We start from the raw sequence: 24178 nt of genomic DNA, 5'->3' as shown, positions 1-24178 counted from the left end.
CTCTAATATCCCTGTGAATGTTATTGTGAGCTTCTTAATTGATTTTAAAATGTTTCTTCTTTCTCAAATAGTACAATGTCTGCTTCTCTATCTTTAATTGCTAACTTGAAGCTGATTTCAATGGAATGCTTACATTTTTATATTACATGGATGTGCAAACTTAAAGTTATATTTCGTCAAGGGCTTGACATGAAAGTAGTGATTAAAAATACTCTACATAAACATTTAAAGGTAAGTTCAAACATTATCCCTAGATTCCTTGGATTAGACTTGCAAATTCTCTTGAAACTCTGCAAAGGAATATTAAAAGACTGAAAGAAGCCTGAAAAACTGGAAAATTTAAAAATGAGGCTTTCAGAATCTAAATAATAGCTGTAAAGTTAATGGTTACAGATGAAAAAATAAACCTGCTTGTTTACATAATGAATTTGTGAAGCCATTTTTAAATACCATCTTTTTTCCCTGACACCCTCTAATTACACTGGAACTCCTGTTTCTCCAGTTCTTTTGCCTTTGTAGCCTTATTTTGTTAGTTCTCCATAGCTCCTGGCAGCTGCTATGAGTCAGCTTACTGTTTTTACAAGGAGTTGCATCAAAGACAGCATTCAATTATTGTATAATTCATGCAAATAAAAAGTTAGGTAGCCATTTGTTGTCAGGCAAAAAGAGAGTGAAGCTGCTGGGGTTTATGGGGAGCCTTTGACCTCTATAAACAGACATAACATTGTGTTCAATAGATAATACAAAAAAGTCTTCTTTAACCTTCTGAAAAAAATCTACCTAGTGAGTCATTAAATACCTACCTAATATTTTAAGAATTGCCCAGTAGGCAAAAGGCACAAAATTAATGACAATGTGAAGTAGAAAAACGTCTCTCATAAACCTATGCTCTTTCAGAAATGAAATAATATTGCAATTGGCAAACTCTGAATATTTCCCCCTATATTTTATATCCAGCTTTAAAAACTTTTACACTGGGAAAAAAATCCCCCACTCTTAGTGCTAAAATGCCATAGTAGATGGTCTTGCTTCTCCTTACATATCTGCATAAAAACAACACAAATCCTGACATTTTAATCAAGTTTGAGGCAAACAAAGTCACATAATAAAGGTACTCACTTTTTTTTCAGTCTTCTGTCCTTTTCTGCTTGGGTTCCAAGTTTGCTTAATCCCAGAGATTCCTGAGCTGCTGCCTCTGTTTCCATGTAACCTCCTGGAAAACAAACCAAACCCCCACTGTATTTTCCCGTAGCTCTTTCCTAGTTGTTCCCCTCATCAACCCTTCAATTCCCCTCCCACCAACCACCATCATCTAAGTTTGCTTCCTCAAGCCATGACATCTGGTGTTTGTGGAGAACATTTATCACCTACAGAAATAAATTCTGACAAGTGTTTACTACGTGGAAAAGAGTAGAAGTAGAACAAAAAAGTTGTTTCCTCCTCCTCGTGTTTAGTAGAAATTTATGAGAAAAGCACCCTGATCTCCTTTGCCTGTTTTTATTTGCCTCCTAAGGGTCAGCCTCATGGTGCTAAGTAAGCAATGCTCTCACCATTTTTTAATCTTAGTTGAGAAATGTACAAATGAAAGTGCATTCTCAAGAACTGTCTCATTAATATTGCCATAATACAGCATCACTTAATGTAGTAGTGCTAAAGTCTTCATTTTCCTTTCATAGAGAGTCTTAGAGTCTGTTGTTATTTCTGCAAACTCACAGAGATGACACAAAGACTCTGTCAGAGAAGTAAAAAGACTCCTACATCTCCCTGGAGGTGTCTTGTGGGCACCTGAATCCTGTCAAAGTCGTGGGAACTTGAATAAGTTACACAGAGTGACAAGGGAAGCTTGCAATAAGCAAGGACACATGGACCAAAATAAAATCATATTATAAACTAAGGACATAACTTATGATCTCTGCTGGTCTTACAGTATGTCCACTAACATGACTTTCCTATAGAAGAAGAGGAAAGTTGGTCTGACTTTTTTATCGCTGTCTGGATTCAAGGAATAATGAAGATATCTGCCAGTACAATCTCCTGGCTCTGGCTTCACATTGTCCTCTCATTCCCACATGCATATGTACAGATAGAAGTGCTGCAGCACTTCTTTGAAGGCTGCTTTCCTCCTGTGCTCCTGTTCACAAGGTATATAACTGGCACAAGAAGGAAGACAACAGTGTGGTAAAATATGGGTCCTTGACTCCATTTGAAAATGGCAATTTCTTATTTCTCAACTAATGGATAGTGAACAATCATAGTGTGGACACTGGCACAATAAAAAAGCGCAAAATTCAAATATTCTATTCTGATTAGTTGATTTTAACTATAAAATAATGCATAAATGTTAAGTAGTGAAATAGCATCACAGCCTATAACAAGTCAAATGCACATGCACCTCAGTCAAGTGAGAACAAACCTCACTGCTTCCTCATGTTTATTTATGACATTAACTTGGAAAAGCTTGGGTTTAAGCTGCTTTTTTTTAAAGCAGGTGCTGTTTTAGCACTCCTGTTTGTCTGGACAGATTTTTTTTCTGTATTAAAAGGAGACACTACTTCTGCAAGTTTCATGATAAGAATGATGTAAATGCATCTCACAAATACAGAGCACATGAATGTATGCTTTTCTTTACTTCATCTGCCTTTCCAAGTTTTACAGAATCTTATTAAATGATCCCTGTTGACTCTGGAGTAAGTTTTTGATTTAGCAAACTGCACTATCAATATATCACACCTTTCTTGAGAGACCAGCTCTCAATATATTGTAGAGAGATGGTATGAGTGCAGTGCAATGAGGGTTTATTACAGGTTGGAGAGTATTCTTGGCATAATACATTTCTCTATAAGACAAACACATCTGGCCCTTTGAATAACTGAGTGTACTTTGTATTGGATGTGGCCACAATAAAGGTTTTCTAACAAGCTAACCTTTCATACACCATGCAGATCAGCTTGCCTTGGCAGGTCTAAAAATGCCTGGAATGTATTGTTTGGTTTAGGTCCAGAATATTTAAAATGTTACATGGGAAGAATATGTAAGCATCTAGTGTGGTGTTTGCCAAGTGAGAGAAGACTGGATAAGTTTAAAATCAAGTTAATCCAGGAAGAAAGAAACAAAATGCACTTATGTTCCCCATAGCATTCCTTTCCCCTTCTCCAATAATTTAAAGAAAACTTGAAGAATCTAGAAATCTTGAATCTTAATTCTAAGAAGAATTTCCTAAGGCATGAATCTGCCTTTGAACAATAATTCTAATGGTCTAGCAGAGATGGTAACAGTAACAAACAATAAAACAAAATAAAACTCTAGCAAGTTTAGTAGTTGAAAACTAATAATTTCAGACTTTTGCAAGGAACACAGAGTAAGGCAATATTATAGGAGACAGCCTGACTCCATTGAAGTTAGTGATACAACTTTGGAGGTTCAAATATTGTTTCTTAAATAACAGTATATAAACATAAGTAATTGAAAAAAAGGTATTTTCCATATTAAAAAAATGTAAGAAGCATGTGTTTCATTTAAGCAAGGAAATAAATTACATTCTTTATGGATTTGGTATTATAAATTTAGGTTATGAAAACCATACAATATTCTGCAGTGCAGTAGTGATAGGACTTGCTATATAAATTTCTGTGATATAGTATCTTACTATAAATAGAACTACTAATTATACAGCTGCACAGATAGCATACCTGTCAAACAATTGAGTCAAGTACTACCATGATTGCTGTTTTTTAAATTTCACTGTCCCTTTCCACTCACAATATTCTATGATTTTACGATACTGCCATTGAATGGAAGTGGTCACTGAATATATGCTTTTCTTTTGATATGTTAAAAATTAAGATGAGAAAAAACTACTTTGTGATTTAGCTGCTCAATGTCTTTTCAATTTCTAGAAATACTTCGCTCCTACTTTTTGGCTAGTTAACAGTTCTACTGTTCATTTCATACATGCTTGTAAGCCTAGTTTGTTTAATTAAAATGTGAATTATACTGAAATCTTTGCTGTTGGGCTAAAGGATGGAAGCCACAAAAATGTCATATAATTGCAAATCACTAATATCTTTTAGTAATTTCATGATTTAATCTTGGGAATTACAAATAGACTTTATCCAATTCTATGTATGTTTTATTAATCACAGTGGGTAGTAAGAAATTAATGTACTGCCAGATTGCATTGTTCCTGAGATAAACTGGAAAGTTGTTATTTCATTTTTGTTCCACAATGCAAGGAACTGCAGGAAACATGAACACATTTATTACATCTTTGTCCTCTGTGTTCCTGAGTTACTGTGAAATCATAGATTATTGCACATGAATCATCAGTATCAATAAAAAGGGTTTTATGGAATGTAAATGTGAATTAATAAAGTCTAACTTTGGCTGCAATCTAAAGTTATAAAATTCTCCATCAATTCAGACACTGACATGCAGGCATATTTGAAAGACTTATTTAATAAATTCTCATTTAAAAGAGTGAATAAATTAGTTTTACTCTTCCTATAGTGAGAAAAAAAAAGGGAATTCAAATTAAAGTTAGAAATTAGGTTGGGGTTTTTTCAAGAACACAAGGCTCTTACAGGCAGAGAGGGGAAAGGTTGGAGTATAAATGAAGAATTCTCAGTTATTCGATTTTACTCTGATGCTATGACCTTCATATAACCTTTTCTATTCTATACTATTTTAGTGATGGGCTTGTTAGTTGTGATAAGGACATATTTTAATATGAATGTAGGTTTTTTATTTCAGGCTAATGTATTGCTTAAGTGCTTACAATTACTGCAAAGCCTTAAAATTCTTTTACAAGTGTTATGTGGTCACCATGGCAGTAAAAATTTAGTGCCTCACGAATTCATATATTGTGTGACGTCTTCAAGACTAGGATTTCAGTTTTCCTGACACATCTATTCCAATTTGTTACTTGTGTTGGCATGTGTACGTATAGACACGTCCTATAGAAATAGGGAAATTTTTGCCAGGAATGAAACAGACTAAGGTCTTGGCAAGGGAAAAGGGCAGAAGTAGGAAGAAAATAAACAACTGCTGTGAGTAGCACAACTAATTGAAAAAGTATGGTGAGGACATTCAGCAACAGGCAGCAGAGAGCATCTACTGACACACTGAAATCCAAAAAGCAGCTACATTTGCAAGGACCTTCCCTACCACATAGGTACACCTGTTATAGTGGTTTATTACTTTCTACTTTATCATCTCCTCTTTATTTGATTATTCAAGAATACACTGTTAGCTTTTTTACCCTAATTCAACAGGCTATTGAAGCAGCAGGTTCAGTGAAGAGTATGACTCTAGCAATTTGAACTCTCCTTTCATTTGCATTACAGTCACAGCAAACTCTTGACAAATACAATTGCTGATAACAATGAAATTTAATGGAAAATTTGTGCCAGAAGAAACAGAACAATGAGCAAATTGAAAACTGAAAAGAAAAGTGAAATTAAAAATGGAAAAATGACTGTGAAATGATGACCTTGACTTGTTACCACTAATTCCTTACTGAGCTGTCCAAGTCGAGCCTTCTCTTTTTTACCAAACAAACGTCCGATTGAAGACTTGATTCCTTTCTTCTTGGGAGCTTTGTGCAGGGAGTCCTGACTGCTGTTGACACTGCCAAGACCAATGCTTTCTGGCTCCAATGAAGCAGGCAAACTACTACAAAATGATGGTAAAGAAATGGAATAAATAACATGCCAAAATTTTCAGGTAATTTTTTTACTTCTGAGCAGTTCTGCAAACAAATTAATTAGTTATAACTTACTAATGATCCCCCAACAGGTGAAACAATCATATTTTCCTTAAATTATTTGGCAACACTGAGAGCAAAAAGATCACATTGTCTCCATCAGGCAAGACTGAAAATAAATATTTTTAATTTGCTAAGAACAGTTAATGAAAAATACAGTAGTCAGCCTGCTGTTTTTCTTTCTAAGATTTGCAGTATTACTACTTCTAGCAGTCATCAAAACTGTACCTCAAACCAGAAATATCCAGGATGTACTTTAGCACTGACAAACATTTGCAAGGTCATACAAGAGATAACTGGTAAGGCTTTCTATCTCATGGCATGGGAAACAGGGTCATTTTGGAATGATTAGAAAATATTATTACACAGTAAAACTGTGAAGTGCCAATTCATTTTACAAACATCTTACCTTCTGGCATCATTGTGGTATGAAGAAGGAAGCGTATGAGTCATTCTGATAGCTCGGGGTGTTGGAGGAGGAGAAGTTTCACATTTGATTGTGGCTTTATCTTCACGGCCATCTTCTTCAACAACTGCAATCTGGGGGAGAGAGACTCCATTGAGAGCAGATTAGCTTTTCAGGAACGTTTCAAGATATGCTGCATGAGTTTGTCAAATGAACTGAAGCATGTATGGTTTCAAGTGCAATTTTTTGAGAAAATTGTAAGGATTCTTATTTTTGAAAGATGCTACTGGGTGAGAACAAGTGCCTAAATATGGCAGCTTAAAGTATATATTTGAAAGAAATGAGAATATGCTTGTAGAAGTTCATTCCCTTAATGCTAAACAGGTTGATACAGTGAAAGTCTAAACATGAAGATAACCTTAGGTGTAAATGGGTCTCTTGGATTAATCAGGATTATTCAAGTCAACAAGGTTTCTCGGGTATGTAAGAATGTAAATACAGGCATAAACATGACCACTCTCTCCACAATGTGTTAACAGACTAGTCAGTATGCTTGAAAATAAGCATGGGCAGAAAGGAATTTTATCATAGCATATAATTATTTTTCTTCTGTTAGGTGAAAATAGATCTCATAATCAGTGCCAGCTGTGCAAACAATTTTATACTGCTCCAGAAGATTTCAAGGAATCTGGCTTTGGTTCCTCCAGCAAGAAAAGTGGTCAAAATACATTTGAAGGTAATTCTTTTGTGTCCGGAATTTTTTAAAATAAGTATTCTTTCAAGTTTGTGCTATAGAGGCTACTACTCCAACCTATCACTGGTGGGCCTTGATTCTGTGGCTTAGCTGTGATCCCTGCAAGCCTTTCCAGGTAGGATTAGACTGATTATGTTCAGAAATTAAATGAAAAGGAGAGGAGGGGATGCAGCTGCTGGTAAGAGACCCGGTTTTCTAAATAGAAGAGGAATATGATAAATGTGCTTTCCCAAACTTAAAAAGAACCCCACTATCATACCTTTCTCCGATGCTTCCTTAGGTCGCTTGGCTTAGATTGGTAACAAAAGCAGCAAGAACAAAAAAAGAATGATTAATAAATCTTATGAAGCATAACAAAATACGACACTTTCGTTGTTCTCACATTCAGAAGTGTGAAGTAGAGATTTCTTTAATATAATACTATCCATAATACATACTAATTATACTATATACTTGAAGTAATAACATAAGATAATGCCTAAAATATATACCATTCTGGAAAAGTAGTAATTTTTTTCCCTATAGTTACACTCTCCTTCAATTTTATAAACTCACCAAAGAGTTGGACATTGCAAGCTCATAGTAGCACTTTCTATTTTTTGAGTTTTCATATAAATATTTAGGCTATACCCCGCAGAGATTTTTATTGAAGTTTTATCTAATTCTACAAATATATTGGTGTCACACCAAGTAAAAGCACAAAATATCATCACCAAATACTGTGCCTGAAAAAGTGACTGGCATTTTCAGAAGATTAATATAGGTTCACCTATCTTCTGTACTGCCAAGTATTACTTGGCAATAGAAGGCTGCTAGAATGTGTCTTGTTCAACCCCCTTTGCATTTTTATTTTTGGTGGATGTCTCATTCATTTAAGGAAAGCTGAAGATATTGTGCAGAATTTATTTACTGTGTGGACCTGGGTTGTGGAAATTCATGCAATACTGCTTCTCCAGACAACCGATATAGGGTCATCTGGCAATTTGGGCTCTAGAGACCAGGACTCCACAGAACTCTTCTCAACTCAGTTTCCACTTTGAGGATGTCTGACAAGCTTGTGTCTGTCCCCAGCCAGTAATGAGGATATATTCAACACTGAACTCCCACTGAAACAGGGGAGTTTCAGGGGGAATGAAATGCAGGGCAGAAATGTCTTGAAACGGTTGATGAAAGTGAGAAAAATTGTAGGCTGTGCTGCTGAGCACGCCATGGGTTTCTGCTTCTACTGCTTATGGTATGTCAAGAGTTCAACTGCAACTCATACAGACATATCCATCTGAGTTTTAGCATGGTTAGAGCTGGATGCCAGTGAGACCATGGCAACCTGAAGTACAGAGGCTATGCTGTCATTTTATGTTTGAATCTGATGAACCTACTGACCCGATGCTACACTGTCCTAATCATGGCAATCAGGCAACACAGGTATCTGCTGGAGGACCAGTTTAACCATTGCCATTTTTCTGTAGCCAGATTATCTAGTTTAAATGGCTGAGGAAATGGAGCCAAACTGTGTATTTGTGAAGTTGCTGCTTTGGTGAAGTGGCAGCACAGCAATCTCCACACTCACCTCCTCCACAACGATCTGTGCAATCAATATTTTCCTTTCTGCTATTCAGAAGTGAGAACTGGGGGCAGAAAAGAATCAGTCACAACCGCCTGCCCTGACCTCCTCTCTGCTGTCCTTAGTTCCCAAGAAGGCAGCAAACACCATACTAAACTGGGAGGCAGTTAAACTGGATATGAGTAGTTGTAATTTCTGAGGAAAAGGTAATACTTGGCTAGATGATCACTGGCAAAAGTCCCTACTCCCAACTGAGAAGAATGAACAGCTAGGCTCCATTCCCAGTTGCTCTTAGCAACCTTCTCTGCTAGGATAGTTAATTTCTGCATTCTGATTGAGATCAAAGTTCATTTTCCCTCTGATGAGAGGCTCTACCTTCTTCTTCCAAGGAACGGACCACAAGGGGACACTGGGAACATTATGATTATCTGCGAAAAATCAAATAAAAAATGGGCTTACACATACCCTGTTCTACTCCCTGTATGTGGAGATCAGCAGAGTGGGCTGCTTTGATTCTCTCCTAGTGCTTAAAGGGATTAATTCACCCAGGCTCCAAACTGATTTGCAGCTCACACTAAACACTGTGGCTGTACTCTGATCAGTAGCAGAGCTTTACATCTCGAATATGTTGACACATATTACCTTTACAGACTTGCATTGCTTCTTTTTGTGTAGGATCAAAATTAATTTTTTTGCAAATCCCTTTTCAAATCAAACCAAGCATTTTTGAATGCGTCCTCAAAATAATGTTAGAAATGGTAATTTCATGGCTTGATATCTATGTGTGTGCTGCTTATAATGTTGAAATATATCTGTTAAATGAATTATTAGTACTTATAAAGTATCTATTTCAAGTGCATGATATACTGTCATAAAAATGCTGCAAGTATAAAAGAGTACACATAACAAAATGTATATCCAAATGATCATATATACGAAGCAGTGGAAGCTCTTAATGTCTTCTAGGTATTTCCTGAAAGTTTAAACTCAACAATAGTCCCAGAGATTACTGTGTAATAACTGTATCACTTCAGAGCTTTCCATTAGTAAACATTTTTTACATATAAGTTGATTACAGTAATTGCAGTGATCAGTGGCCCTTGATCCCCACATCATTATGTCCCTGGTGAATTATGCAATGCTCAAAACCACTATAACAAAGACCCAAACCACCCAAATGTCCAGATGCTAGGGAATTTGCTATCTGTGTATGTCTGATGAAGAAGTGAATAAAGAATTTGAGAGATGAACCAGTCATACAGTGAAAAGATTAAGTACTTAAGATGAGAAATATCACACCTAAAATTGCTGTCACAGTTTCTTACCAGTGTCATAACCCCCATTCTGTCCATCTCCCTGGCTGGACTGCGAGGGGTGAGTTTAGGAGTTGAGTGTCCGCTGGGAGGAGATGAGCTTGCAAGTGATGATGCTGTCACTGAGCCAGTAATGGAGGTACCTTGGTGGACTCTGGCTAGATTTAAGCCTTCCAGACTCACGCTGGCCACTCGGTTCTCTATCTCTTCAGCACGCAGTTCTGTTGACTCTTTCTCTTCTTGGATTAACCTTATTAAGTAAAAGAAGAGTGTGGTTGCATTTCCCTCTTCATATCCCTGAAGCAAAACGAAAAACTATTTCCTTTCAAATGAGCTTTGAAAGTAGAGAAACAAATATGAATATCGTAGGTCAACTAAAAATAATATTAGAAAGGGTATTTTCATAATCATCAGAGTTATAAAATTATTTGTCTTAACTTCTCCATTCTCAAAACTTGTTTGAAGAATGTTCCTAACAGCAAGATTTGATGTGTGACATTTCAGTAAGCTTGTTTCTTTCGCAAAGGAGACAGTATAGGGTAGGGAGGTTAACAATCGCTTTTACCATAGATAACTAATTCCAATATTATGTTGCCTTCATCTGATTTTCTTTTGCTAAAGCTCAAACACAAACTTAAAGTCAAATGAAATTGGCCTTTAAGAAGGGAATTGCTAAAATAATCCTTATTAATGAAAAAAGAGAACCTGCAAAACAAATTGTTTCATCTCTACAATTTGATGAAAAAATGATATCTGTTTCTAAAGCACTGTGTTTTTAAGTGAATTTCATTAAAATATCTCTCTTGCTGACAAGCACTGTAAGATTCTTAAACATATATCACCTCAATAGGATGCTTCCATTGGGTTCTTTAGTTTTGGTTTTTAATTGTGATTGCAACTAGAATGGAAAAATATCTTTGAAATCAAACATTTGTTTGTAAACCCATAAACCCATATTAAGAGTAGTCTGTTTCTGCAATGAGGAGCAAAATGTAGGAGGGATCTAGGTTTAATGAGTGAATGCAAAGTTTGGGGAAGCTGAAACTGTGAACCAGGCTTTTCAGAACAAAATGAAGCAAGTACAATAAATAAAAACATAATACATTAAAAATAGAAACCTAAAAATTCCTGTGCTGTGATAAATCTTCTTCCCTAACATCCACTTCAGAATTTGTATAAAATGTCTACAGTTCTTTTTGAAATAAGGTATGGCAGAAACTTAAAGGCCAATAATATTTTGAAAGGGAATTATAATCTTTTTTTCATTTTAGTAATCTAAATTCTGAATCATCTTGTATAATAAAAAAAAATTAAGGCAAAATACATTTTTAATCTCTTTTGATAACTCAAATCATTTTATATACCCTGATCATGTTTGTCAAGAAAAAAAATACCCACATACCAAGAAAATATGAAATGCAGTACAGTTTATATGACTATCCTTGTAGAATGATTTTTCCTGAGCCATATAAAAAAAAAAAAAGAATACAAAATTACTTACCTGGTCCTTTAATAATTATGGTGGTGATAATAAAAACCTATACTTCAGTGTAAGATTAGGACTAGGGGAAATAAACTACTCTCAGCAGACCTCCAGTAAAAATGGCCATATACAAAGGGCACTGTTGCTTCCTTTTTGAGATAAAACTGTACCTAACATCTGAGTCAAGATGCTGAGTTAAGTAAAACAATGATCTGATTCAGGGTGGCACAAATAGTATCCCACTATGTCACCTGCAGGTACAATTCCTCACGAGAATCCTTTACTATATTACTTCTTAAACTGACAAAAGTGTTTTTTAAAAACAAATATAGTTGTTACATCTACAGCTTCCTAAATTGGTCACAGCGCTGACTTCTTTGTAACAATAGAAAATATGGTTAAGGTTCTCTCTTTTATATACACTGTTTTGAGGAATTTACCTTCCCAACATCAATACCAAAACCATATCTCTTTGACTCTTTATCTTGATAGGTGTAATAAGAGGTTTGAGAAAACAGCAGTGTAATTCTATTTGAACAAAGACATTCTGGGATCAGCAAATATGTAGGTTTGCAACAAAAAGCTTCCCCCAGAACAGAAAAATTATTAAAATTCAATATATTCCAATAGAGTTCTCCCCTGATTAACCTTGATCAGAGAAAGACAGGTTTGGCAGAAGATAATCAATCTAGTTTTGATTATATTTTTAACCACAGTATTTATGTTTATAGTATTACCAGAAAGTGCCTAATAAATTTAGTAACCTTTCCTTCATCTCTTTCTAGAAAAACAGTCACTAATCAGGGGACTTTTTTCATACACCAAGCTTTTTCAAAGTTGCCCTTCCTGAAAAACATGTAGGAATCTTTTAAACCTAAAATATTATTTCATTTATTAAAAATCACTTAATTAAAATATGTAATTTGATTCTCTATCACTTCATTAAATTTGCAGAAAAATTAAGATATATTCTATTCACTACCCATTTCCAAGCACTATAATCCAACTTGGAGTATGAAAAGTCATATTCTGTGTCTACAGAGAAAATCAAAACCATATGTTAGAAAACATGGCTTATATTGGACGTCACAGAGGGATAATCACCAGAAGAAAGCACGAAGAGCACTGAAATCAAATATTTCTGATAGGAGGTTGTTACTGAGTAAGTGGTGTCATGCATAACAAAGACCTTGAAAAGAGGACTGTGAACAACAATCTATCAAATCTGTGATGTGCTAGCCTTCTCTAACTTATTTCTCTTCAATTAGCCATCAGTTTTCCGCTTGGAACATTTTTTGAAAGAAATTTCTATGGCTAGAAAAGAAAGAGGCCATTGTTATCTTCACACAATCAATACTCTCCTCTTAAAAGTGGATGCATTATCAATCCTTTAAATGTACAGGTGGTTTCCTAACTGTTATGAATGGCACCTGAACTCAAGCACTAAAGGAAGCTTGAAGCTGTAATCATAAACGCATTCCAGCTGGTTCAGACTGCATACCTGATTTCTTTATTGATTGCATCTAGCTGCTCCTGAAGCATCATGGCAAGAGTCTGGGCATCAGAATGGCCACTTGGTGACAGCAGGTCCATGGAGCTGAAAAGCGTTTCTCTATCATCATCATCGATGTCAGACATCTCAGTGTCACTTTCGAATGGATGACTGCTCAAAACACCAACCTGCTGACTCCTATTCCACTCATGATCTCCAAGTGATTTTACCTGAGAAGGAATTAGGATGTATACAGCTTACATCAGGGAAAACAACTGTAAAGTCAAACTTCTAAAAAATGGGAAAGGAAAGCAACTAGCATTTAAAAATATTTATTCAATTATTAACTCTCCATTAATGCTTGCAATATTACTGCAAATTATGTAAAGTATTTTCACATAACTGCAAATTGTGTGTACAATTACTATCAGGAAAATTTACACAAAAAGACACCAAGAAAAGACAGATAGTCAAGTATGGTGGGTTGTTTTTTCTGCTGTTGTTTTTTTCTGGAAAAAAACCCCAAGAAACTGTAAGCTTAACAGCCTGAAATACATTCTCCTATCAGGGAATATGAGAAGAAATTGGGGATTAACCTTTGGTTCATCTCTTCGTACTCCCATCCGGCCTCTTCTAGGTCGCCTTATCACTTTAGCTGACCGATAGTCAGACTGGCTATCAACCAGTGAGCCCACTGAGTACCTCAGTTCTGCTGATGTGTCAAGGTGAGGCCTATAAAGAAAATCACATAAGTGGACTGAGAGAGTAATAGGAATAACAAGAACAATCTAATGACCTTCAGTCGAGAAACACAGATTTCTTTGTTTAAACAAAAAATTTATGTGCACAGAAAAACTTACCATCCAAAATTTTGACAAGAAAAAAGCAGATTTTTGGGTAATTAGACCTGGCAGTTGAATGTACTATCCTGTATATTTTCCTTCTATTATTCTCCTGAATAAATATACCTGAGGTTACTGTAAGCATGTTACATGTACATGAGTATATCGATAAAGCTTTCCTGCTGTAAGTCTGTGCTCTACATTATGAAAATATTAGTGAACTACCCTGCAATATTTAACATCGGTTAGGAATTATTCATCTTTATTTGATGGCACTTTTCAGAGTTTTAACCCTCAATTTTCCCTATAGTCCTGGTAGATCTTGGGATATTTTGGTGAGGCATATATGGGGTGACTTCAGCATATCTTTTTTTGACTGCAAATAATGCTCCCTGGCCTTTCTGTCCTAGGTCAAACAGCAGCAGCAAAAGTCCCCTGCATGATGCAACAGAAGCATCCTAACCATGGGCCACATAGCCAAGTCAGAAGAGCAGAAGCACCATTTAAGTATTCAACCTCAGAAGCAGAGACCTGAACAATTTCTGTTTCTTAATACATCAGCAATCTCCACATAAAAGTATATGAATAGCATGATCACAGTAAAAGAATGAAATTTAACCAAAAAACCCCTGGTTTTACCTTCTGTGTACAGTAATTATCTCAATTTTGTTCTGGTAATCGATAATATTTGGCACTTGTGGAGGAAGTTGGCAGAACAAAAGAAACAGTCCAGGTTCCGGTCTCTGGCTGCAGATATTTATCTGCTGATCAGCTTCATTATTTTGCTGAAAGTACAAACTCCTGCCAAAGCAGAACTGAATACGGGCTGAGAACAAGAAGTATTTAATGTTGATAGCTTCCTATGCCTGAGAGGGCTGGTAGTTTTATGCGATGAGGTTACAGAAAGGAAAGTATACTGTTTGGTGGAACCTGCTGGATTCCCAAGACATTTAGATAGCTTATCAAGTTCAAACAGCCCTTTGACAAGAGCAAATCAGCTCCTGTTTACAGAGCACAAGTTGATGATACTCATCTACACAGTAAGAAAGGCTGCTCTTCTCCAAAACCAAATTTGCTGCTTGTTGCAGCAGTTCAATAGCATGTATCCCTGCAAGCACTCTCAAAAAGTGCCCATTCCCAAAGGAACAAAAATTTGAACCACTATAAGCACATTACATTTTGAATTTCATTGATTTACACTTCTCCATGTATAGAAAAATATTATTCCAAGAGATAGTAAAAGGTTGAGGGAAAAACCATATCCAGGTACTGAGCAAGATGCCTGAGGACAACAAGCAGCAGGCAATAGCTGAGGGAAGAAAAAAAACTATGGAACAAGAATAACTTCAGATGATTAGAGAGCGCCCGATTTAGCCTTGGTCCATGAGCTTTGGCTGGCAGGTTTGCTGACAGCTTTTAAAAGTTCATATGTTGCTTGTTGTGAAAACAGCATAAGGCATACAATTATCAATAAAATAACAATTTTATCTCAAGGGTTACTTTTAAGCAAGAAGGACTTTCTAGTGTGATAAATTCATTTCAGCTGTTAGAGGTTATTTTTATGGCATTTGCCTTACTCTTGTTTCCATTTGATTTTACACCAAAAAGAGTCAGAATGTTTAATGTCCTGTTAGGGTATTTTCAGATGTCTCTGAATACCACCTTCATCTTTAGCTGAAGTTCTGTGGCCTTTTGCTACACACTAAGCACAGCTGAGTTATGTCTTGCTAATTAAAAAAATTAGATATAATTGATAGAATAAATATGATCATAAATATACTGATCAATTACAGCATTAAAAATGATAGTTTCAAATTTATTTTTAAGGTCTGGGAAAAAAGTAGGGTATTTGGATATACCTTTCAAAATATTTCATAATTTAAGAGTCTTTCTTTAATCTCAGCAATATTTCAGTGTATACTCACTGATATTATGCCCTGTTTACCTATCAAAAAAGTGAAAAGCAACAGCAATAATAATTGCAAAAATTTTTACATTTTTAAAGAAATACATAACTATATTTATGTGTGGTTTGAACAAATCCCTGCTGCAAAGGCTTGACACTTATATTTATGTTCAATTTCAACTCAAAGTGAGGAAACCTTGGTCTTTAAATATTACCTTGACAAGGTGGGTTCGATTAAAGAACCAGCCCTCAATTTCATTTGATCCAGTTCAGATCTCAGTTTCTCAATTTCTTCGGCAAGTCTTTCCTGGAAATAAGAATAGTAAAAATACATTTACTTTAGGAGATATTATTCTCATAAAGTTAAACAAGTAAGAAAAGATACACTGCACATAACACTGACTATAATAAGAAAAGGGAGCTCAATTGAGTCTTGTTACTGCTAACAAGATGTATGCATCAAGAGGAGATTGCAGGTGCGATTGCGCAAGATTTTGCAGCGGAAAGCTAGAACTTGATTTCACTTAGGAAGACTGTAAAATGCCTTCTCAAACGAGTTAGATGGGTTTTTTAATTTCCTTCTGCATTGCAGAGAAAGTTGTAGGGAGAGACTGTGAGCAAGCTATCTCTCTCCCTGGTATGCAGAGAGAAATAACATGTTTGCAGAAGTGTACAAGGCCTCCTTGGGCTGGAGAAGATACAAAGAGCCTTGGAGAAGGTGTGTGTGTGCAGCATCCTTAAGAAGTTGTCCTTGCACCTGAAACAAACCTTTTTCAATCCTTCCACTGCCTTGGCATTCTTGGGAAGAATACCTGGGTATGTTTTAACTTACAAGGTGGTATAGCACTCTACTACTTTACCACTAGCTGGAAGTGTTGGCAGGACAAGTTTGTCCTTGAAACTTCTTTTTTTCCTCTTATGAAGCCAGGGTGAGGAAAAGAACCAACACTGATTTGTGTTGGCACTGTGCCAGGCATAGTTCAGCATGTGACACACCATTTGCCATTTGCAAGATTAATGGTTGGACTTGGTGATCTTCAACCTTTTCCAACTTAAATGATTCTATGAGGGTATGAGATTGCATACTGGCCTTTTTATTTACTGATAGAGATACAGACTTAGTGACAACTGCATTTTAGGTGATTTATTGAACTACAGTTATACTTCTGGCTGTTGTTGAGTTGATGAAATTCAAATTGTACAAATAATTATCATCTACTAATAAAGTGAAATCAAAGAACATTAAAAGAAACTAAGAAAGAATGTGGTATGAAGATATAACACTGCTGTTCCTACAGTTCAAAATGTTCAGTATTACAAAGTCCTAGCAAGGATAAGGATCTGCACCTAAGTAATATCAGATTCAGTAATTATTACTACCTAATTATTATTATTAATGAAACAATACTATAGTGTTATTACAGTATTTCTTGATTGAATAGAATTACTGAGATACTCTACTTATAACATTTGCCAATTACTTAGAGATTATTAGTATCTGCTATTATATCCATTTGAAATTGCTTCATCAGTTTCTTCATCAAAATGGAACACATAAGCCCTTCAAAGTGGGAAACAGAAGCTCTGGGTCAGAGTATGTGGTGATAGGACAAAGGATAATGGCTTTAAACTGAAGGAGGGTAGGTTTCAGATATTAGGAAGAAATTCTTTACCGTGAGGGTGGTGAGGCAGTGGAGTAGGTTGTTTAATCTTGCTGCCTTTTTACAGATTATCCGAATGTAGATGAAAATAACAATTTTTTGAATGCCGTGAAGGCCTTGATTTTGGATGCCATATGATATATTTATATTACTATCGAATGGAGCTACATTTTTATAATTCTATACACTTGCTTTTAAATGGATTTGATACATTGCAAAAACACTTCTGTGAATCTGAATACAGACATATTTCAGTACTCTACTGTGCTCAAGGAAAGAATAACTTCAAAATAAAGTCCTAGTATTTGAGATTGGGACAAATATTTATAATCTATTTGACTGATTCACTATATAGTATTAAAGGTTAATTTGCAATGAATGAAGAAAGGCCACCTTCATCTATATTTAGCATAATGCCACTGCATCTGTTAAGAAGAATTTTATCAAGAAATTATATTCTTCACTATGAAAGTGCAACCAATTATGCATACATTTCTGTTAAACAAGACTTTTTCAGAATTAAAACTCATAGAACCAAAACTCCAGAGCCAGTGAAATTAATGTGAATTTTGGTATTGAATTCCTGAGGCTAGGATATCAACCATGAAGTTAGCTCAGAACAATCACTAGAGACCTTCTAAGGCTACTTACAGCATTTGGGTAATTAAAGGACTTATCACTGATGTCAGGAAGATTTTACATGATATTTAGATAATTAATATACCATATACATATCTCCAAATAATAAATATACATCTTTAGATAAATACAGATAATACCACAATATTCTATAGTACCTTGTCATGTAAGGACTCTTCCAGATTTTTCCTGAAACTTTCAGATTCTTGAATCAAAACATTCTAGAATGAAATGAAGAAAAAAACAAACAAGAAAGAAATAAGAGATATACTAATATCACTATATACATGTAGTCTCTGTGTACAAGTTTTCAAAGTTCATATACACTCGACTTTAAAATTCTTTAATGCTTCAGTTACATATTAAATTTTAAATGCTGGAGAGAATTCAAATGTGTAGGACCATGTGTTTTCTAGAACAGCAAAAACTGCATCTTCATTCAATTGAGCAACTGCCTTGTTCTTACACAGTTATTCCTCCCAGCTTCTTATTTTGACAAGCCTGTTTCTTGCTCTGTACAACATTTTGTTTCAGTGATGTAAACCAATAAAACATCATCTGAGAGGTTCTGAAATATCCTTCTGAAAAAATACTGAAACATTCCCCTCAGATCAGAAAGAAGGTGAATAAGAAGAGGGAGGGATTAAGGAGGGCAAATATAAATTTGGTCAGGGGCTTTGAATTTTGCAGGACCACTTTGTCTCCTGTATTGGGTCTGGCTGAGCTGCATTTCATTTCCCTATGGTAGCCCTCACAGTGCTGTGCTTTGCATTGGCAGCTAGAAGGGTGTTGATAACACACTGGTGTTTTGGCTGCTGCTGAGCACAGCACCAACACTGTAACATTCCTTCCTTAGTTGAGGACAAGATCCTGGGAGGTTACCCAAGTAGGCCCAAACTGACCAAAGGGATATTCCAGACCATGTGACATTAACTCAGATATAAAAGCTGAGGCACAGAGCAGGAGGGGGGGCATTCATTGTCTAATGGCTGCCTGCTGAGAAAACGCCACATGTACCGAAGCCCTGCTTCTCGGGAGTGGCCAACCATCGCTGTTCATGGGAAGTAGAGAATAAACCCTGCTATCTTTCGCTTCTGCGTGCACAAGATTCGCTTTGCTTTTTGCTTTAAGTAAACTGCCTTATCTCAACCCACGAGTTGTTTACTTTTTTCCACCTTACTCTCTCCCCTGTCCCTCTGGGGAGTGATAGAGTAGGTGGCAGGGCACCTGGCGTCCAGCCAAGATCAACCCACCACATCGCCCATCATGGAAAACTTGTAAACAATATTCCCTCTCCAAGGGTGGATGCTCTTTCTTCTGTGGTGACAGCATTTTACACTTCCAAGAGGAAGTGAGGTAAAATCAGCAGGTTAAATAAGGATTGATAGCACATCTGAAATGTGGTCATTCCTCAGTTCTCGTCTACTTCCTCTCATTGCCTCATACCCTGTCATGCATTGGTCCTTTACAAGCTCTTCATCAGATTCTTGGCTGATAAAACGGGAACTCAAAATGTTCAGCATATTTGCAGTACTTCTGAAAAGACACTTGAGCGCACTCTTGAATTAAGAGTTGAATGTGTAAGTTAGACCATATTTGTGGTAGCATTTGGTAATACTAAATCAGCCTCCATCCTCATAAAAGTAGAACATACAGCAAAATGTTTATTAAGATAAACTTTATACTGCTCTTTGCACTGTACCTTTTCTTCAAGTGCTGCCATTCTCTCTTTTAAGTGTAGTTGCAGACGCTCATTGGATTCTGTCAAAAGTCTGTCTACAGTATCCGATAATCTTTTGTTGTGCTCCTCATTCATTTTTTCTCTTTGCCTTGCCTTTAATGTAGAAGAGACAGATTGGTAGGGTCCAAAATTAACCACTACAGACTCGCATCATTAAAAAATAATAAAAAAACCATGGTAACTATAACCTAAAAAAGTCCACTGGAAATGTAATTACAGTTACTGATTAATGCACATTCATTTCTGTAACAGCAGAATACTTTCAACTCTGAAACTAGGTGCAAACTAGTATATTAGGATGGGTAAGTAAAGTGGGAAGATGCTGCCATTACTGTTATAAATAAAACATTTACTAGTAGGTAGATTTGGGTGCTGGAGTGCATAATGTAGCACTGTACCAACAAATTAAAAGAAAGTGCACAGAAGATGTCTACAATACACATACTCTTTGAAGTTCCTGATTCTTCTCTTCAAGTTGAGCTTCTAAGTGTCTCATACGTTCCTCGATGTTTCCATGCCTTTCTTCCGCCTGTAAAAAAATAGAAATACTGTTTCTGTAATTTAAGTGACTTTGGAAGTTTTTGTCTCAGTAAAGTTTGAACAAAACATAAAGCAAGCTACTACTAACTGCAAACTTAGTTTTCCAAAAATAAATTTTATTTAAACAGGCAGCTGAACAGCATTGCTTGAAATGTGTCAGCTACAAAGGCCTGTTACATCCAAGCATCAGCAAAACATTGGAGTTATTTATGAGCAATGAAATCAGCCAAATGTAACATGCAGACTGTGCATGGTTTGAACACAAACCTGCCATCGTAAAATTGTAAGCTCCTGAAGCACTGAACTGCACGATGGTTGATTATCAATAAAAAAAAAAGTTAAAGAAAATGAAAACAAATCAGATGGATTCTATTTAGCAATAGAAAGTAAAGTCCAGTAGGACTACCTTCCTACGTATGGAGATCATTTCTTGTAGTTTAGCTTCCATAACATATTGATAATCATCAGATGAGGTAGAAGAGGTTGGATCAGACTAACAAGTCAAGGAAAAGGAGAGGGACAAAATTGAAAAATCAGAACTAAAGACACTGACACTGAACAGAACACAGCACAGAATGCTTAAAAGAAAAGTGTGACTGAAAATTTAATACTTTTAACTGACAGATTTTTACATGGAATAAACTACACTGATACTTGGTGAATAAGATGCAGTTGATGTGGAGAAACTGAAAATAATGAAATGCTAAAAAAGCTATCAACCTACACATGGATGTTCAAGGTTAGTGATGGCTGGCTGATGACATATTACTAGAGTGGATTCAAAGCAACACTGTCTAATCTAATGTTGGTGGGTTTTTTTTTTGTTTGTTTGTTTGTTTTTTTAATTATGATAAACTGAACACCAGAACAGGACTCTCAGAGGCAACATCAGAAATTCCTTTATAATTCTTCTATCATTTTCTAGGAATGAAAACAATGCATAAATACTAAAGTAATGGATAGGTCAGTTACACCACTATGCAATGTCATGGTACATTCCCTAATTTCTAGAAAACAGACAGAATGTCAAAAGAGGCAAGGCTCAAGCTTTCGTATTCCATTACAGAATACACTACATAAAGCCCTTTCATCCAAATAAATAAATAATACAGTTTTTATCCCTTTGAAAGGATCCACCCTGGTGGATCTCTTTGGAAGATCAAGGTCATCAGATAAAAGAAGAACCTATAAACAAAAATTCATTAATAATAATGAAAAGTTTCTACTGAGTATAGAAGTGGTAATCCAACCAAACATTCATTACTAATTCTGACAGGAGTTGACCTTAATTAGGTCATTTGTTGCAAAACATGAATATTCATGTTATTGTCATATAAAACAAGTCTATGTTATCATTCAAAATTTTTAAAAAGCCCTTAAAGAAAGAGAAATGCTATATTGGTTTTGTTGCTATAGAAACAGGAATGTGCATAAGGCATACAGATAGTGCTACTGATGACTGAGTTGTGAGCTTGCGCTTGTCAAATCTATTTCACTTTGTCAGATTTACCCTCCCTGAAAAAGAGATCCTGAACTCCATCTTTACGTGAGCAAACCTTAATATGCGCAAGAAATACTAATTTTACAACTGTATCTTTTTAGTGAGACTATTTTTCATAGTCTTATCTACTAACAATGTATCAGAATACTTAAGAAAAATACCAAAGTAATTCCAGATGTTAATCATAACTTAAAATTACTCAGAACTTAAACTCAGGAGTATTATCAGGACCAAAAGATCATACAGAAAAGAAGCCTGTGACCTAGAGATTTATAAATATAAGCTGTAGCTTTTGAGATGAAGATGAGAAAATCCTGCTTTGTATAAATACAAGGATACTGCTTAACTTTGAAGATCACTACTATTCTTTTCAGAGTGAGTATATTCACAAAACTCAGATTTTTGCAAAATTTAAGGGAAAGTCTTTGTAACTAAACTAGTCTAAAAAGTTTAGTTATTGTTTCTGATCATGAAGGAGGCATAGTGCGATATATTTGAACTTATTTATTAGCTGAAACTATTTTCTCTAGTTATCATGACTTGGACCGGTGACAGTACCTCTATGATCTTCTTTAACTTATCTTTCAGTTTTATGTATTAGTTGGTTTCAGCACATCAGTGTGCACTGCTTCCTCTCCCAGCTGGGTAAATAAAAAGACAGGGTAGAGAAAGTTAAGTCCCTGTAATTGCAGAAAAGCAGACCATGCTATGCCTTCCATGGAGGGACTAAGTTTTATCCTGCTCTGTAGAAAATAGAATTTTCTCTTTTTTGAGTCCTGGCTGTACTATTGGTCCAAGGCCTTCCCTTAATGCATCTCCTAGGGTCATGAGATGAATTGAAACCATCAAAGCTCAGAGAAAGCTTAAGTAATTCTACCTCTTTTGAAGCCATTTTCATTGAGGGAGATATAGAACCCATTGGGGCACCTTCCTAAAAAAATTAAACTCCTTAGAACCTTCATTAACTGACTGCAAACTTTAAAAGCAAGTTACTTAATCTTCACTGCTCCCATACACTTAATTACAGGTTAGTGCAAAATACGAAGATAACTAATACGTCTAGGTTGGAAGGGATCTCATTTAAGTCTTCTGAAATGTGGTCATGTCTGTCATAACTTGTCCTTGAAAAGACAGCCTGTCTAGTTAGCTCTGTAATTTACTTTTTTTTCAAACTAAAAAGTAAATTTTTAGTCCAAACTGTGCCATACCTTATTCCTTTAGCAGGAAATGGTCTTTTCAATGCATAAAATAATTGTAGTACTAGGTCTAACTCAGCAAGGTATATGTTTAAGGTATATGTAAATATTTTTGCATTATAGTTTTCAGTTATTTTACTAGAATACTAAAATGTTGATAAGTAAAGTCTTAGTAAAAAAGTCTTCCTGAATGTATCTCAGAGTACCTGCACTTCATATTTCAGCATAAAAGGAAACAGAGCTGATCTCCATATTCATCTCCCTTTACATCTCTTTGGTAGGATAGAAAGACTTGAAAATTAATTAAAATTCAATATACCTTAGAATCAAAACAAATATCTTTATTCTAAACATTGCAAATGTATTAGAATATTTTATGTTTCTTATATGTATCCTTTGTTCTGAAAATGTTATTCTGAATTACTCGAAAGGAATCAAGTTATTTTATAACCAAGATATTAAATAATTAGGCTCAAATTCTTATCTGGCAGAGAACAAGCACAAGTATGCAGACTTAGTACCTACCCTGGGCTCTAATGCTGTTTAGGGATTTTAACCACTGGTTATTACACGCCAAATGCATGAGCAGCCCCTGCACCAGGGACATAAATCAAAAAGGTGTCCTCTGTAAGGGCCAGGGAGACAGAAGCACATGTACTCTTATCTTCTCTCACTTGCAGAAACCCACCTGCAGACAAAGAGCTCCAGTAACTGGTGTGCCTAACTGGAACATACTCCCAAAAATGAGGGTTTCAACACCTCCCATTGCCCTTTACGCTGAGAAAGGCCCCAACTTTGGTCTCAAAGGGACCCTCCAGACAAAAAACCCCAGCAAATCAGCTGTTTGCTAAGGGATTTGCAAATCCTTCCTGCACAGACTTCCTCAGGCCACACTGTTACAATCGATACACCTGTGGCAGCTATATTTTTTTGTTGTTCATGTATGTTATTCAGATGCAGACATTCCCACTGGAATTGGCTTTGAGAGACTTGGCAGCCTACCATAAAAGTATTGAATATCTCCATCTCTGCCTTGTAGTTTGAGGCACAAGGCAGAGGCTGAGACACCAGTGCTAGTTATGTTTCTTTTGCAGAATTTTATATACATGAGACAGAAGGGACAATTGTGGACTCTGAGGTTCATAAACAGAAGCTGAATTTCTTCCAACTTGTTTTACTAAGAGTTAATTGAGTTAAAAACTTTGTAAAGTGGAATTCACATGACATTGCTTGGCAGACCTTCCCCTATATTCTTCTTTTTAATATAAGACTTACATGCCTGTTTGCTAGTACTCTGTACAGGAGGATTAGTAAGACACATAGTGTGGTATTCAGCAACTGTCATTTAAAGCATTTAGCCAGAACATTCAGTTATGAATAAA

At 35.8% G+C, this 24178-nt stretch overlaps 1 protein-coding gene across 17 annotated transcripts in view; it reads right to left on the bottom strand.

Moving 5' to 3' along the window:
- Positions 1-24178, bottom strand: part of PPFIA2 (PTPRF interacting protein alpha 2) — a 318848-nt gene that overhangs the window by 34886 nt on the left and 259784 nt on the right. For 9 of the 17 annotated variants that reach the window (XM_027653930.1, XM_027653957.1, XM_027653936.1 and 6 more), the window contains 12 exons: positions 20506-20592; positions 20005-20088; positions 19521-19652; positions 17977-18039; positions 15734-15825; positions 13367-13502; positions 12780-13000; positions 9808-10045; positions 7181-7210; positions 6171-6301; positions 5516-5670; positions 1120-1213 (listed from right to left, as the gene is read on the bottom strand). In XM_027653930.1, the coding sequence (XP_027509731.1) occupies positions 1120-1213; positions 5516-5670; positions 6171-6301; positions 7181-7210; positions 9808-10045; positions 12780-13000; positions 13367-13502; positions 15734-15825; positions 17977-18039; positions 19521-19652; positions 20005-20088; positions 20506-20592 (1463 nt within the window). The remainder of the gene's footprint in view (positions 1-1119; positions 1214-5515; positions 5671-6170; positions 6302-7180; positions 7211-9807; positions 10046-12779; positions 13001-13366; positions 13503-15733; positions 15826-17976; positions 18040-19520; positions 19653-20004; positions 20089-20505; positions 20593-24178) is intronic. The other 8 variants (XM_027653966.1, XM_027653986.1, XM_027653972.1 and 5 more) reach the window with 1 other exon arrangement.

The sequence above is a fragment of the Corapipo altera genome, unplaced genomic scaffold (genome assembly GCF_003945725.1).
Source record: "Corapipo altera isolate COAL_440 unplaced genomic scaffold, ASM394572v1 1, whole genome shotgun sequence".
NCBI classification, from domain to species: Eukaryota; Metazoa; Chordata; class Aves; order Passeriformes; family Pipridae; genus Corapipo; species Corapipo altera.
This window is presented reverse-complemented; position numbering and strand designations above follow the sequence as displayed.